This window comes from Silurus meridionalis, chromosome 24 (genome assembly GCF_014805685.1).
Source record: "Silurus meridionalis isolate SWU-2019-XX chromosome 24, ASM1480568v1, whole genome shotgun sequence".
NCBI lineage: Eukaryota > Metazoa > Chordata > Actinopteri > Siluriformes > Siluridae > Silurus > Silurus meridionalis.
Window position 1 is genome coordinate 9,750,231 of NC_060907.1, and position 15,761 is coordinate 9,765,991.

At 36.8% G+C, this 15,761-nt stretch overlaps 1 protein-coding gene across 3 annotated transcripts; it reads right to left on the reverse strand.

Moving 5' to 3' along the window:
• Positions 1–56: 56 nt before the first annotated feature.
• sept3 (septin 3) lies at positions 57–12,197 on the reverse strand. 3 transcript variants are annotated; one of them, XM_046837842.1, is made up of 10 exons: positions 11,886–12,197; positions 6,008–6,244; positions 5,733–5,861; positions 4,279–4,360; positions 4,005–4,142; positions 3,487–3,604; positions 2,867–2,962; positions 2,520–2,616; positions 1,862–1,913; positions 57–1,271 (listed from the first exon to the last, which is right to left on the reverse strand). In XM_046837842.1, exons 1-10 carry the CDS (start codon positions 12,073–12,075, stop codon positions 1,139–1,141), a joined length of 1,272 nt encoding a protein of 423 aa, XP_046693798.1. In that variant the 5' UTR covers positions 12,076–12,197; the 3' UTR covers positions 57–1,138. The 3 variants fall into 3 exon arrangements, with proteins under 3 accessions (XP_046693798.1, XP_046693799.1, XP_046693800.1); XM_046837843.1 differs by lacking the exon at positions 11,886–12,197 and adding an exon at positions 10,583–10,736; XM_046837844.1 differs by lacking the exon at positions 11,886–12,197 and adding an exon at positions 8,286–8,442.
• Positions 12,198–15,761: the final 3,564 nt, after the last annotated feature.

The following is a 15,761-nucleotide window of genomic DNA, read 5'->3' on the forward strand; positions in this document are numbered from 1 at the left end:
TTTTGGATATTGTAGATGATAATCTAGTTACAGAAAAGTCAAAGGAACTCAAAAAGTGATGGAAAACGTTTATTAAATGATGTAATAAATAACACTTCAAAACATAACACTCGGCAAGAATACCGTCCTTGTGATGTAATATTTCACAAAAAGCATTAATGATTAAATAAATAAAAAGTTGTTTTCGTCCAAAGATGCATGGCAGAATGTAAAAGGTCTGAGGTGTGTTACAATTAAATTTGTCATGCCTAAAGGGATCATGGCTTGATCTGTGCTTCGGCTAAGTGGTTAACACCAAAGTGAACATTTAGACATCAAGCAATTCCTTTGTTTCTGCGATATACATGCACACTGATATAAACAATGGAAAACATGGAATATAAAAAAAAATCATGAATATTTTGTTGCTTGAACACTGGAAAGATGGATCTAAAATATATAAAGGCACATTCTCTTTCTCACAAACACACTTGTGCACACACAGTCTAAAAATGTTTACAAAATGTATTGGGGCAAACCTTCAAAATCCTTGTGTTTTAAATTATCAGAGATTTCTGCTTGGTACTTTGTGTGCTGTTCTGGATACTGAGAGAGTCCTGAATTAGTGTCCAAAAAAGATCATTAGTTATCAGGGTAAGCTATGTAAAAATTAGCAGCAAGTGGAAAATGCTGCAGTGAGTTAAGAAACAGTTAAAAGGAGTGAACATCAATGTATCATCATCAAGGCTTACAAAAACCTTTTGAGTCCTGAATTCTTTTGGCAGGTAGAGAATAGCTGTTAGACCACACAAAGGAGACTTCACAGAAAGATTTAAAAACTTCTCTGTATTGTGTGCAGTTGAATGGCAGTGCTGTCATCCATCCATACTGTGGCATGTTAACTTTCAGGAGTAACTACAACATCTAGACGATAAATTCGAGAGGATCTAGCTTGAAGTGCTGTCATTATGTGTGTTAAAAAGGGCGTTTAGCGAAAGAGATGCAACGACGAACATGTTTAAATGGTTGAAAAGCTTCAGCAAGATGAACTCCACAAGGGCACGTGCTAATGTATTTATCCACAAAAATATTATTTATTATTATCTTTCATGATCGACATACAGCTTGTCGATTGTTCTCTTGGCTGATGATTTCACCCTCACAGGTTGCTTTCCTGGGTGCTGTTGCTGGTTGAGATAGGATGGAGTCCTCCATTGTCATTGAGCCTTTTGGCCCGGTACGTCTCGTAGTGGATGTTGTGGGTGACCTCTTTCAGATCTTGAAGGTGAGACCTATAATATATTATTATTATATAGCATTTAATATTTTGCTAAGGCAGTTATACCTGAATTGGGTCATTAAAATTATGAACGTCTGAAGATAAGTTTAAAGAATAAACACTTTAAGGCATGCTGTAATTGGTTTTGCAGATGCATCTGCACCGGCAGTTAATTGCTGGAGCTATAGGAAAAAATCCATATTGATAGTTTTTCCGGCTTCTGGCCCGTTGTCATTACAAGAGCAGCCTCTAGAGGCGAATCACTGACACCACGTGCTGTTTGTTTTTACATGTGAGTCAGCGAACTGCACAGAGAGAGCTATATTATTTATTATTTATTTATCATTTATTAACTATATATTTATATTTATTAATGAATGTACTCATATATATTTCCTTTAGCACATTATCACGATATAATACTGCATTTTTATTTTTGTAATGAAATTCAGTAATATTTTATAAGGAGGGTTATGTTTTTTTTTAATCCAGTATCCATCAGTTCATTAATCTGTTATCGGCAAGTACAATCCAACCTAGCTATTAGTATCGTTAAAATCCACTGTCAGTCAATCTCTAGAATTGAAAGTGAAAAAAATTCACCTGATCAAGAAGTCCCGTAGTTGAGAGAATTCACAGTGATTTGGGTTTTCAACTAATGGGAGAACAAAAAAGGAAAATAATTGTTAATTATTTTACAATCTTCAAAAAGAGTTTAATTGGATATGGGACTGTCAACTAGAGAGAAATATACAAGAGGTGAATGGGTACAATGACTGATCAAAGATGCTCTCAAAATGTCTCCCAGCAATTACTTTGCAAATGCTCATATAAGAGAGATAATTAATCATCTCTCTCTCTCTCTCTCTCTCTCTCTCTCTCTCTCACACACACACACACACACACACACACACACACACACACACACACACACACACTGTCTCACTCTGCTTCCCTGCTAAGTGAGATCAGTGAAGCAGAATCCTCTTTTATGCCTTCCCAGTGGTATGGAACTAACTGATTCACACACTGCTGTGTCCAAACACACAAACACACACACACACACACACACACACACACACACACACAAAACCATCCAGTTTCTCCATATTGAAGATGCCTAGAAGTTGAACATTTCTGTTTTAAAAAATAATCAGCTGTACAAATAATCAATCAGTAGAAATGGGATAAGTCCTACATTGGAATCCTTCAAGTCTGATTTAGGTGGAAGGCCAGAGAATGACACAGTGAGCATACTCACCTTCTACTATTCCCCAGGCAGTCTTCCGACCCAGAACCCGTTTGCAGTTGACTTGGTACTCTTTGTCACTTCCCACTACTGCAAAAGGCATGGTCTCCTGCACACACACACACACACACACACACACACACACACACACACACACACACACACACACACACAGACACACAGACAGACAGACACACACACACACACACTTTTAATAAGGCCTGCTATGTTAATTAATTTATGAGGGTAAACTGATGAGTCATCGACGAAGAGCATAATACAAGTAGAGCAATGAAGGGTAAAATCTTGGATAGGAAATAAGGTACCAAAAAGAAGAGCATCAGTCAATTTTAATGTACCCTGATCTTATCGTTATCTGCCTTGTCCTCCTGGTCTTCATCAAACTCCTTTTGTGGATAAAATTCGATTCCACACACTTCCAGCTCCTTCCTTACCTAGACAATAGAAGAGTATACACACACACACACACACACACACACACACACACACACACACATATATATATATCATCACTGTTCACTGTTCATATATCATCACTCATCACTGTTACCTATTAATCTACACAGCCATACATACATCCAACCAGCCAACCATGTACTCATCCATCCACCTACCAGTATATGACCAAAGGTATGTACACGCCTGATTATCACAATCATATATACTTGCCAAACATCCCATTGCTAATCCATGGATATTAATATGGAGTTGTTGAATCTTTGGTCCTATAATAGCCTCTACCTTTTTGACTAGATTTTACAAAAAGTATTTTTTTAATTCTAAGGCATATAAAACAAATACTTTAGAGTACAGAATATTGTAACCTTAAAGGGACGATTTTGGGAAAGGCCCCTTTTATGGGTTTGAAGGTCATATATATATATTTTTTTGGCCATATAGTCAATCACTCTTCCACTCATCCATCCTTCAATTTATCCATCCATTCATTCTTTCTCACCCTCTGCTTGAACTCTGTTTTTTCCTCGGGAGTCAGCGTATCCGCTTTGGCAATGACAGGAATGATGTTCACAGTTCGACTTAAATGCTTCATAAACTCAATGTCTAGCTGCCTCAGTCTGACACAAAGTGGAAGAGAGACATAGATAGATAGAAAGGCAGAAGGTCAGAGAGAGTAAATACAGAACAATGGAGAGAAGGGGGTGGGGGAGCAGTTAATAGATTGAAGAAGAAAAGAGAGAGCTTGCTAAACCAACCATAGCAAGACATAAATAAGCCTGATATGATTCATGTACCCCAGACAACCATTCGGACACATTCTATTAACTGGCGTCCAGTGGGTACACCCCATTTTATTAACATTGTATTGAACCTCGTTCCTCGAGACTTAAATGTAAAAGATTTTCCCACATTGTTTGGATATGTTCACACAAAATCTTTTACTATATACATTATCCTACTTTAGTTAATTAAAGCTAACCATTGTTATTTTTTAAGATACAACGTGGTAATGCTTACGAGTGTCCAGTTGGAGATATGAAGTACAAGCAGCAGTGCACTCGGGTGTCCGGGATCCGTTTTTTACGGGCAATGTTTACTTCTTCCTTCAGAAACTTCTCATACTGCTCATTAATATATTTAGATATTGGCTCCCAGCTAAAAACACAAGAGGAGACATTTAGGTCATTGAATAGAATATAATTCAAAGACAGGTGACAGGATGGAAAGCTGGATCTATTGACATAAATACAGTGATTATAGAAATCCATTCTGTGAAAACCTCTTCACTCACCAGTTTTCATTGTTGATCTGGTCCCCAAATCCAGGGGTATCAATCACTGTCAGTTTCATTTTCACACCACCCTCTTCTATCACTACAGCACAGAAGAGTAACAAACCACAAAAAATTACTAAAACCATAACTCATAATCTAGAAAATAAGATTCTAAGACACTGAAATTGTAAAATAAATCAGAAAATCAGGGAATACAATGAAAAAATGGCCATGCGAATTCTACGTGTAAATATAAAGCTCTTTTGTAAAAAACTGAGCCTTGCTTAGCAAATTAAATGTATTCATTTTTACTTATAAGTGAGCAATGCTTCCCAAATTTTCTGCGCATTGCAAGGATGTGCAGTGCATATAACTTTTTGCAACTGGATTCAATACATCATCAGCACTATGCACTCGTAGATTTGCCTCATCCAGCCTCACAAGTTCAAACAGCAGTTAAAATGCTTTACATTTTCAAGATATTTTTATGACGAATGTAATGCAGCGGCAATGTCAATACAAAAAGCTTTTCACAGAGTACAGTCACAACCCCAAAGACATACAGCTGACAATACAACAAATATTTCACATATACAAAAAGGGGATTTTCCCAAATGGAAAGAACTCAACACTGGCATTCTATACTTTCTGCCTGCACATTTAACACACTTGATACATTAAGCCTACACACCAGTGTGTCTCGGCAGATTTAGGGTCTGGGCTGAATGCCATAGCCTACTGTTTTCCAGCTGTGCACAAACGCTGGCACCCATAGGGCATTCAGTATCAGGCCTGTGGCAATGCCCAGGCCAGAGGACATGGCAGCCTGACTGCGACTCTGTCAACGTCCTTAAAAACAATGAGATCCTTGTTTTCACAAATAGAGTAAAAGACAAAGAGAGCATTAGGAACTTATCTCCTAGTCGAACATATAGTGCTGTGATTTTTGTGAAATGGGGTTTTATTTTGGGTTTTATTTCGGATTTCAATATTTGTTTTGTTTTTCATAAAGGACATCCAGCCAAGCACACTAACGTGACAGCAGTGGGACAGTGGGACTATTTAACTGAATTTGTTATTATTAATGGAAAAAGTTTTTTAGACATCCAGCATTTAACATCTGAAAGCCAATCGCCAAGAATTTGCAGTCGCTTCCACCAGGTTTCAATGAAACCTGCATACAAATGGTTGGACATTTTGTATTGCTGTAAGACAGACAGATAAGTGGAAGCATACACAATAAAAACATAGGGCCGAAGATGAAACCTGGACGAACAGTACAAGTGATGGGTGCAGAGAAAGAGGAGAAATTACAAATTTAGGTAAACCAATTTAGAACAATTCCTTGGTGCACACTTTCAAAATATTTATTTTGTTTAGAAATGGGGAAAGCTAAGAAAATTCTATGAGATGTAATGATCCAGACTGTTACAAAGATTTGCATCTAGACCACTAGCTTTGTTAGAACTTACCATGTGATACTGATTTAATCTCCACAGTTTTGGGGATCTTCTCATCACGACTCCAGCCAGAGCTCCGCCTGCTCACCTGAGACTTAAATAGAGTATTCACCATGGTGGATTTCCCTAAGCCACTCTGACCTAGAAGAAAGGAAAAAAACATAGGAATGATGAACAGGGCACAGGAAAATGTATTCATAGAATTGACAGAAAGTCAGTATAAGTTGGCATGTTGGTTTCAGGAATATCTTGAAGATCTCAATGCATAGTTAAATATTTTCACTAACCCACAATCATGATGTTGAAATCAAAGCCAGTCTTCATGGTCTTCTTTCTCATCTGTTCAATAATGGTGTCTATCCCAACATATCCCAACAATGTTGAGCCTCCTCCTGATCCCTGACCTCCAGCCCCTGACCCCTGGAGGGGTGCAGGGGGGATGCCAGAGGGTGGTACCACATGTGAAGGCTTGACAGGGACGGCAGGTTTAGGTTTCACTTCTGGAGGCACGATTTCTGACATGTCTTTAGCAAAAGAAAGCAAAAGTGAGACTGAGACATAAGAAATGTAGATATACATAGCCTAGTGATTCACAGTACTGTAGTCCTCGACATGTTTTAATGTTGTTCTCAGAGGTAAAGTATGGAATTTGGGCCACATGCAGAGCCTGCAGATATGTTCTGGTTATGTTACATACTATTAATCAAGTGTAAGTTTCTACTATAAGTTCTTATAATAAAGGTCAAAACATTCAAAAGTGTCTAAACAATCTTATCAGTGCTTGTACTCTATCTGGGTTATAACACTAGAGAGTGGTGAATATGACACCCTATTAATACAATATATTTTTGGCCAGATTTTTTGCAAGGAGCAAAACCACAGTTAATGTCAACAAATTTTTAGTTACAAAACAAAACAAAAAACAATTCATATGGTAATTTTTTGGTTTCTTTGTTTTTGTTTTTTTGGGTTTTTTTGGCATTCAACTCTCACATGTTCAACTCTATTAGAAAGTGGTGAGATGCAGAAATGCTTCACAAACCTTAACAATCAATCAAATGTAGTCCCAGCTATCAACCTACAAGTGTTTTGTCTTTAAACTCGTTTCAACTTAATATGAAAATAACATTAACACCTGTTGGTAAACATTGTATGAGGTACACATAGTGTTTTATAGTCTATTTAGCAAGGTCTCTCCCAGAAAATATTTCAAAGCAGACTGGGGTTTCAAGATGTGCTGTGCAAGCTATTTTGAAAAAGCACTAAGAAATGGGCAATGTTGAAGTCTGTAGACCAGGGGTGCCCAATACGTTGATCACGATCTACCGGTTGATCACGAATGTAGTCTGAAAGGCCATACCTCCGGCATGAAAACAAGGCACAACTTTACACGGAAACATAGGAACCGGGGTGCAGAAACATGGCAGCAGGTGCTCTGTAATGATGAGTCAAAATCTGAACTATTTGGCTGTGGCAGGACGCAGTTTGTTCACCGAAAGGCCGGAGAGCGGTACAATAATTAGTGTCTGCATGCAACAGTGAAGCATGGTGGAGGTTCCTTGCAAGTTTGAGGTGTTTTATAGTCTACTGCAGGGGTCACCAACCTTTTTGAAACTGAAAGCTACTTCTTGAGTACCGATTAATGTGAAGGGCTACCAGTTTGATACACACAGTTTTCAGTTTGATCTGAAATAACAAATTTTCTCAATTTACCTTTTATTATATGTTATTATTAATAATTAATGATATTTATCTATCTGAAGACATTGATAATGTTAACGATTTCTTATAATAATTATCAACAATAATTTAACAAAGTAGGAAACAGCTATTTTTAGAAAAGGCCTGCGGGCTACTCATGTGGTCCTTGCGGGCACCACGTTGGTGACCCCTGGTCTAATATTTCTTCAAATTAAGTTGCAATTGTTATTGCTCTGCAATAGACAGTTGGGTGTATTTAATTCGAATGTGCCTATGAATCGAGGCATTTGACAAACTTTGGAACAGAAATGTTAATAGGTCAAGTATTATTGGAAGAGAAATATTCTGTACAACCCTAAACTAGATGGAAATCTGTTTTAGGTACGCACATCTTTGAAAAAGCAAGACATTTAAGCACAGATCACAAGGATCTAAAATCATGGAACCCTTTTATAAGGCATTTTAACGCATATGAAGCCACAAAGACACACGTGTTATAAATAGAATGAGTCCACTGTCTCTGCATCCCTGTGGACTGATGTCCTACATTCACGCTGCCTAAATTAGCAGGAAATAATAAATGATCTCACAACCCACACTGCAATCTTGAATAGAGGCAAGAAACACGAAGGTGTTTGATTATTATTAAAATTATTTTTTTATTATGATTATTATGATTATTATTATTATTATTATTATAAGATAGCAAACGCTACACTTATACCACTGATCAGAAAAGGCGGACAGGAGCTTCCCTAAACCTCGTGACGGTGGATGGATGTCCATTGTGTCCATCACTCCTTCATTCAGTCTGGCATTTCTCGGTACCGCACCTTAAACGTGTTGTTAGAAACGCAGACTCACCGGTTCGGTTCTCCGGAGATTCTGAAAGGAAAACGCAACAAGATCCACCCCGGTATGTAGGTCCTGGAGCTGCTTAATAAAGAGCAATGTTTGGAAGATCTCACGCGGTTCCCGTCCTTCTGTCCCTATGCTTTCCCTCCCTTCCTCCTTTGTCGTTGCTTAGGAGACGAGGGAGCATGATGCAGCGCGCATGCGCAGATCGCCATTTTTAGTAGATAACGTTCAATTTAATTACATTAATTTTTATTTGTAGAGCGAGTTCAACAATAAATATTGTCTCAAATCAGCTTTACAGCTTTACAGTTATATAGTTCTCAAAATTTGTCTCAGCTCTGCAATAGACAAATGGGTGTATTTAATTTAAATGTACCTATAAATCGAGGCATTTGACTAAATTAAATTGTGAAACGGAAAACTGGATGTTAAAGTGCTCCGTTAAAATGACGGTCAACTCGACATTTCGATCAGCAGCTAAAGGCTTTCACCTTAACGTGTAGATATTGTAACTAATAAGCTAATAAATTTTGGTATATCTATGCAAAAACACTGGACTGCCATAACTATAAAACCACTGACAAGTAGAAACAAATACCATTCATTATCTGTTTACAGTGGCACCTGTCATCGGGTGGGATATATTACTCAGTTCTTGAAAGTAATATGTTGGAAGCAGGGAAAAATGGGCAAGCATAAGAATCGGAGCTACTCTGACAAGGCAAATTTTATAGCTAGATGACTTCTGCAAAAACGACAGGTTTCGTTACGTGTTCCCAGTTTGCATTGTGTGTGTTGCATATTCACCGGATTCACTGCCACTCTGACCAGAATAATAATCTATACGTCAATAATAATGATCAATGGTGAAGGAAGTACACAAACCATGTACTTGAGTTAAAGTAGAGATACATTAGGTAAAATATTACTAAAGTAAATGTGCTCCATTTAAACTTTCACTTGAGTAAAAGTACAAAAGTTTTTTCCTTCAAATGTACTTAAGTTCCAAAGTACTATGATATATTATTATTATTATTATTATTATTATTATTATTATTATTATTATTATTATTGTTGTTGTTACATGACTCTTGCTAAAACTCAGTTTATGTGAAAAGACTCTAAAGTTACTAACAATAACTGATATCTATTAAAATTATCATGAGCCCAATACCTTCTTTAAACTACTCCAAAAAAACACACAAATAATGTCTGTGGCAAGTTGGAGTCAGGAGTTTCTTCCATCATTTATTATTCTTAAAATGTTCTGCTTGATGTTGAATTAAGGCTGAACTGTATGTTTGTGCTACCACCAAGATACCACCAAGATACCACTAAGCGGCAATCCAAACAACTTCAAAACAGACTGCACTCTACACTGATTGGTGGCTTGCTGCGTGTGCTTGACCTGTTCATTTTTTATCCATTCATAAATAAAAAGGAACGATTGATTTCACAAACTGTAGTTGAGTAAAAAATAAAGGATTTGATTTACTTAAACTTCACTACATTTCAAAAAGTATCCCCAAATGGAAATACTTTACAAAAAAATCGAAAAAGCTACTTAAATATAGTAACAAATTACATTTACTTTAATACCATCCACCACTGATAATGACAGACCTTATCTGATAACCTTAAATACAAATGTTTAGTTTTCTCAGATTTCTTCTGACCCTAACAGAAGTTCGACTTCAGAAAGCCTAGCTCAAACTACTAAACAATTTCTTTATGCAATTCAGTTGCAAAGGCAAATTATAGAGCTGCAATTATAATTATGAATAATAATAATTATTGGCTGTTGTATTGTTTCTGATCAATACATTAATTGTTTTGGCCTTTTGAAGATCACATATTTTTAATATAATAAAAATATTTTTGTGTCACCTATGAAGATTAGTTAATTTATACAGCTACAACTGAACTACAATTAGATTTAACATAGAAGTACTATATATTAAGCACTGTTATATAAATCATTCATACATTTATATTCATGTTCCTAGTTAAAAAAAAATCCTTGCTTTGGAAAACACTTATGACCTATTATGCAAAATCTGATGATAGCTAATTATTCTTAAAGACAATAAAAAAGTTTTTGAGCTGAAAACAATTGCCATTCTCAATGCATATATAGGCATTCTTTAATATACTTTTCAGTGTATATTAAAAAGTATGGCAATATGCCAGGAGACACTGTCAATGCTGACACAGCTCTCTTACAGGCCAAGACAGCTACAAAGACACAAACATAACTTAATGAGCAAACACCCATTAGCAATTGGACAATTCCAGCTACTCACATTTAACAGCACTGTCCCATGTCGCGTTTTCATATGCATCCTGTTTACTTGAATGCCACCACTTTAGCTCACATTTACTCGATCGCATGTCAGTGCACTGTGCATGTTGGCGTACGGTGCGGCAGTGAGCGGCAAATGCTTGTCTCATGCCCTGTTTTATCTTCCTATGCGGAAACATGCATGTGTGCAGACTGATAAGACGACATGTTTCTCTTTTCCCCAGCCAATGTTATTTATTGTAGGTTTAGTGTGCAATATATATAGCAATCAGGGCATAAAATTAAATGCTGAGCTCACTAGCTGATTTTGCAAGTTGTTTTAGTAAAGTAGTTAGTGACAATGGTTACTGTATTAAGCAGAGTTATCAAGTGATTGTGATTGTAAACTTTACCCAATTTTAATTGCTGTTAGATTAATAACAAATAGACAATACTGTAGCTGGAAGTGGACCCCCTGTGGACCTTTTTTTTTACACTGACATGTAATACAGCTAATCTTCATGATCAAGAGCAGAATAACCAGATAGACAGACCACTTAATTCATCTCAGAGGGAAATTCATGTATTACAGCACCACAGAGAGTAAAATGTATACTAAAGCAATTATATTATTAATTGAAAGATAGCAATACAGACATATAAATATAAAAGAGGCTAAATTAAAACCTTCAAAAAGACCACACATTGTTTCCCATAATTTCTTTACTCACATATATAAAAACTGAAAAATACCTTTTAATCGCTAAACTTTTGCTTTACTGATGCGCCAAGTGTCAAATCAATCACCAAAATCCGCCATGATGCACACAACCGGCAATTAAAACTATCCATGTGGAAACATTGCAAAAGTTCTGCTGGGTGTACTGATGATTTATGTAATTTAAAATACTATAGTTAAAACATTCACAAGAATATTTTGTCTTTATACTCTATGTTGAGTATAGTTTCACTAATAATAAACATACATTTGCATAAAGCATCCATATTTGTCTATGCCCATGAATATTACAAAATTATTAATTTACGCTACATTAAGTTAAGATTAATCACGAGTTTAACTCATGACAATCATGCAATTAATCGTGATTAAATATTTTAATCGGATGAATATATATTTAATATATTTGAACATATGTTTATGCAACTAATTTCTTTGTTCCTTATTCACACAATTACAATCTAGGAAGAAAAATTCTAATTAAACATAAAGAGTAGTTATACTTTAGAATTTACACATTTTCAAATATATGATAAACTTGCAGTAATTATCGTTATTTTTTGTGTTACAAAATTGTTTGACTCACGTGTAAATGAGAATATACCAGGAAGTGGGATTATCTCTTGTTCGCTTTGCCTTCCCTCAGAAACAGATGGCTTCCTCAGTAGGGAATCATCCTGCGGATGTAACTGAGCAAATTTCACTTGTTCAACTGTCAAACTGTTTTCTTCTATTAATGTTTGTTCACATCCTTTGTCAGCTCCGGATCGTGGCATCCAGTCACCTCTAGTAAGTTGTGGAACGGCTGTATCTGTTTGTTGGTTCGGATAAATGTGCAGGGCTTTTGGGGAGCCGGTTTGGGGCAGGTCATGGGGGGCCTTTTGAATTACTGCATCTTCCTGTGTATCTCTGGCTGTGTGTGTGCTTGTAGACTGTGTGCTACAAGATATCCCACACTTTATCTGCACATCTAAACGTTTGTGTTTTCTTAAGTGTATGTCTTCCTTAGGAGAGCTTGTTTGACTTGAATTAGATTTGGAGGAATCTGTATCTGAACGGTTGTGGCTCTTTTGTGATGGCTTTGAAACATCTTTTTTCTGAGACCCTCTTCTCCCTGTTTCCTGAAAGGATGCTTCCTTCTTTCGTGCATGAGTAGATACGAGACATGTGGATTTTCTGCTTGAAAAACTATCTGCTCCTTTGATCACGCGTCTGCAGATTCTGCTCTTCAAAGGGAATTGGTCAGTCTGGTTGAGTTGCATCGGTGTGTAAATATAATGTGATGTAGTTGTTGCTGATTCATGTTTAGAAATTCCGTCCAAATGACCGGATTCAACAGATGATCCATGACTCTTCAAAGGCAATGGTAACGAGTTTGTCTGCTTGGTTTGACATAGTGTTCTAATACATGTGTCTGTTTCTGAAGCATTGAACCGAGGTTTGCTGATATGAGTAGACTTGTGGTTTTCAGTAAGACTGGTATTTAAATCAAGCAAAGAGGAGTTGCTGTTCTCATAAACGTCTGCAGGGTCTTCAGGTTTTATTTTCTGTGAAATTACAGAGATTGGGCATGTGTGAATCTCTGGATCGCATTTTAGAGCTTTGGAAAAGGACGAAGACTGTTTTGGAAATTCTTCATTGCCTTTAGGAAATTCCAAGGATGATTTCAGTTGACTGTCAGGTCTTGGATTGCTCTGAAGCCTGTTGATAAGACCTGAAGTTGGATTGCCTTCATCAGACTTTGCCATCGGTGGCTCGGATTGAGACATTTCCCCACCACTCACATCTTTATTTTTCTGCATTTGAAACAAAGCATCGGATCTTTTCGACTTTTCCTTGTCAAATAAAAGTTTTGATCCAAGGTTTTCTCTCCTTGTTTTGTTTAACCCCAGACGGGCTTGAATTAATATGGGATTCTGGGTTAAACGTCTCCTTTTACACAATGCAATGCTTTGTGGTCCTTTGCCTATGTGTTTCAGATTTTGGTGACTTATGCTTTCCTTCTTAGTCACGATATCTCTGATGGATTTGTCTTTTGAACTATTGTCTTTACGAAACATTCCATGGTACTGGTTTCTAGGTAATTGTTCCTGCCTTTGCTTTTGCTGAATTCTTGTTTTTGAGATGGGAATTGATTTAGCCCTCCTCTCACTAAATGATGTAGTTGTTAATTTAGACTGCTCATTGTCTGATTGGACAATGGGTTGGATTGAATTCTGATTGCTTGGAAGGGATTGCCTGGAGAATTCCAGACTACCAGTAAGAGATGCTGGTGTGCTGTAAAGAAAAAAATTATTCCCATCCGTTCTTGGCACTGAAGTGGCAACTTTAAGGATTACAGAGATACTACATTTGAAAAGAATTACCTGCTGCATGAAACAGTGTGGGGTAAAGGATCAAGGGGCCTCCCAATGTCACTGAATGAGGAGATGTGGATAGGCCTTCTCAGGATGACAGGGGAAGAGAGTGGTACAGTACATGGAGAGTGTCTAGTAGGGCTATGAGAACCAAGCAGTTGGGAACATGGAGAAAGCCTTGTAGGGGATGAATGAAGAGGTCTTGGAGAGGGGGAAAGCCATCTTGCAGGAGAGGAAGAGGACAAAGGGGATGGACAAGGGGATGGGTATAAAGGAGAAGAAGATGGTGAAACATTTTGGAAAGATGGAGAAAGCCTTGAAGGTGAAGATGAATTAGTGAGAACCAGACTGGGGGAGAGACGAGCAGGAGAGGTAGATAAGGGAGAAGATTGATTTTGAAGGGCGGGAGAGAGACGAGTAGGGGATGTAGAGGATGGACGCTGCAGAGAAGGTGAAAGTCTTGTAACAGAGTGAGAGGAAACATACAGGGGACATTGAAAGGAGGTAGGAGGAAAAGATGTTTTGGTGTGGTTCAGTTCACTTTGGTTCATATTGAAGTAGTGGGTTTTAGTTAAACAATCAGAGCATATTCCAAGCAACTGCAACAGGTTAAAGATGTAGTTTAATCCATAAAAAAATTATCAAGCAAAAGCAGCCTTGAAAAATAAACCAGTGACAGAGTTCAACAAAATGATGTTATTGAATGTCAGTCATTGACTACACACATCATTACCAAAAGTAGTATCCTCAGTTACAAAACGCACTAACTGTAAAAAGATTATACATAAATTGTTCTGAATAACACATGTTAAAAGAATTATATATGACACATAAGACAGAAGAAAAAGAAAAGAACTAAAACTGACCTTTTAGTCTGCATCTCTCTGCTGGCTGGAAAAGACGGAATGAGAAAATGAGAGAAAAGCAGGGCAACAGGAAGTGGTGGGTACCAGAATCACATTCTCTCCATTCTTTTCATCTAAAGCCTCGCTGTCTCACGCACCCACTCCCATCACTCCATGTTTGATAAACGATATACGAGTGTGTGAAATTCCCTAAGGAGCATGAAGAAACATTTGAAGAGCTGTTGAGAAAAATATATAAAGCCTTTTGGATTAAAACCTTGACTAAAAACAACCCCTTTTAAAATGTAGTTGATTTATGATGCGATTTAAAGAGTGAAAGGGTAAAATTGAAATAATTTAAAAAGAGGTCGGAATGCTATTTTATTTATAATCTCTATATAAAGATATGAAAAAATATATTAGGTAGTATTTTTAGACTACTATAATGCAATGACACTATCTCTGCTGCAAAAATCTTTAATCTTGAAAAAAGTGGACGTTTCTGCATTTAAAGCAATTTCAGCATATTTTTCAGCAAATAACCAAAATATAAAATATGCAGTACTGCAGCTTAAACACTACAGTCCAACGATTATACACTACTAATTAAAACATAATCTGTCTTATATTCAAATCACACCTCATGATAGCATGAATTTTTTTGGTATTTGGTATAGCGACATACAATTATCTTATTTATACAACTGAGCAGTTGAGGGTAAAGGGCCTTGATCAAGGACCCGGCCACCAATTCCCTGTTGTCCTGTGGAAACCCAGTCCCAATGCATACCCCCAGTCTCAATCAAAAGAAACTTTCTGAAAAAAAAATATATGTATTTGTGTCTTATAAAACAGACATTATCTATTTACTCCAAGTAATACACTGTATTTGTATTCAGTCATAAATGTTATTCAACTTTCCTCAGGTATATTTTCTCATATTTTTATTGAGTTTATTTCCAACAAGAACTGGCACTGTCTCACATAAAATACTGGACGACTACTAATAAATTCTGTCACTTATTGTAAAACTTGGCTTTCTTATTTAAAATAACACAAACAGGTTTAAAATTCTGTCTAGGGGGTAAGATGGAACACTGATTTGTCTGATAAGGTTGACCTGTTCAGGATATGCATCCTTCTATATGCCTGTAATTATCTGACTAATACATCAACTTGGATAAGGGACAACAAGTACTACAGAACAAAACATTTCCATTTAAGTAGAAGGGTATAAATTACATATATGAAAAACAGTCA

What these genes read in the sequence shown, in the direction of transcription:
- sept3 (XM_046837842.1), bottom strand. Translation starts at nt 12,075, where the DNA reads ATGCCACGATCCGGAGCTGACAAAGGATGTGAACAAACATTAATAGAA. An exon ending in GATTAAATCAGTATCACATG is followed by an intron (nt 4,361 to 5,732) that starts GTAAGTTCTAAC and finishes TCTGTGCTGTAG; the next exon opens with TGATAGAAGAGGGTGGTGTG. An exon ending in AAACAGAGTTCAAGCAGAGG is followed by an intron (nt 2,963 to 3,486) that starts GTGAGAAAGAAT and finishes TCTATTGTCTAG; the next exon opens with GTAAGGAAGGAGCTGGAAGT.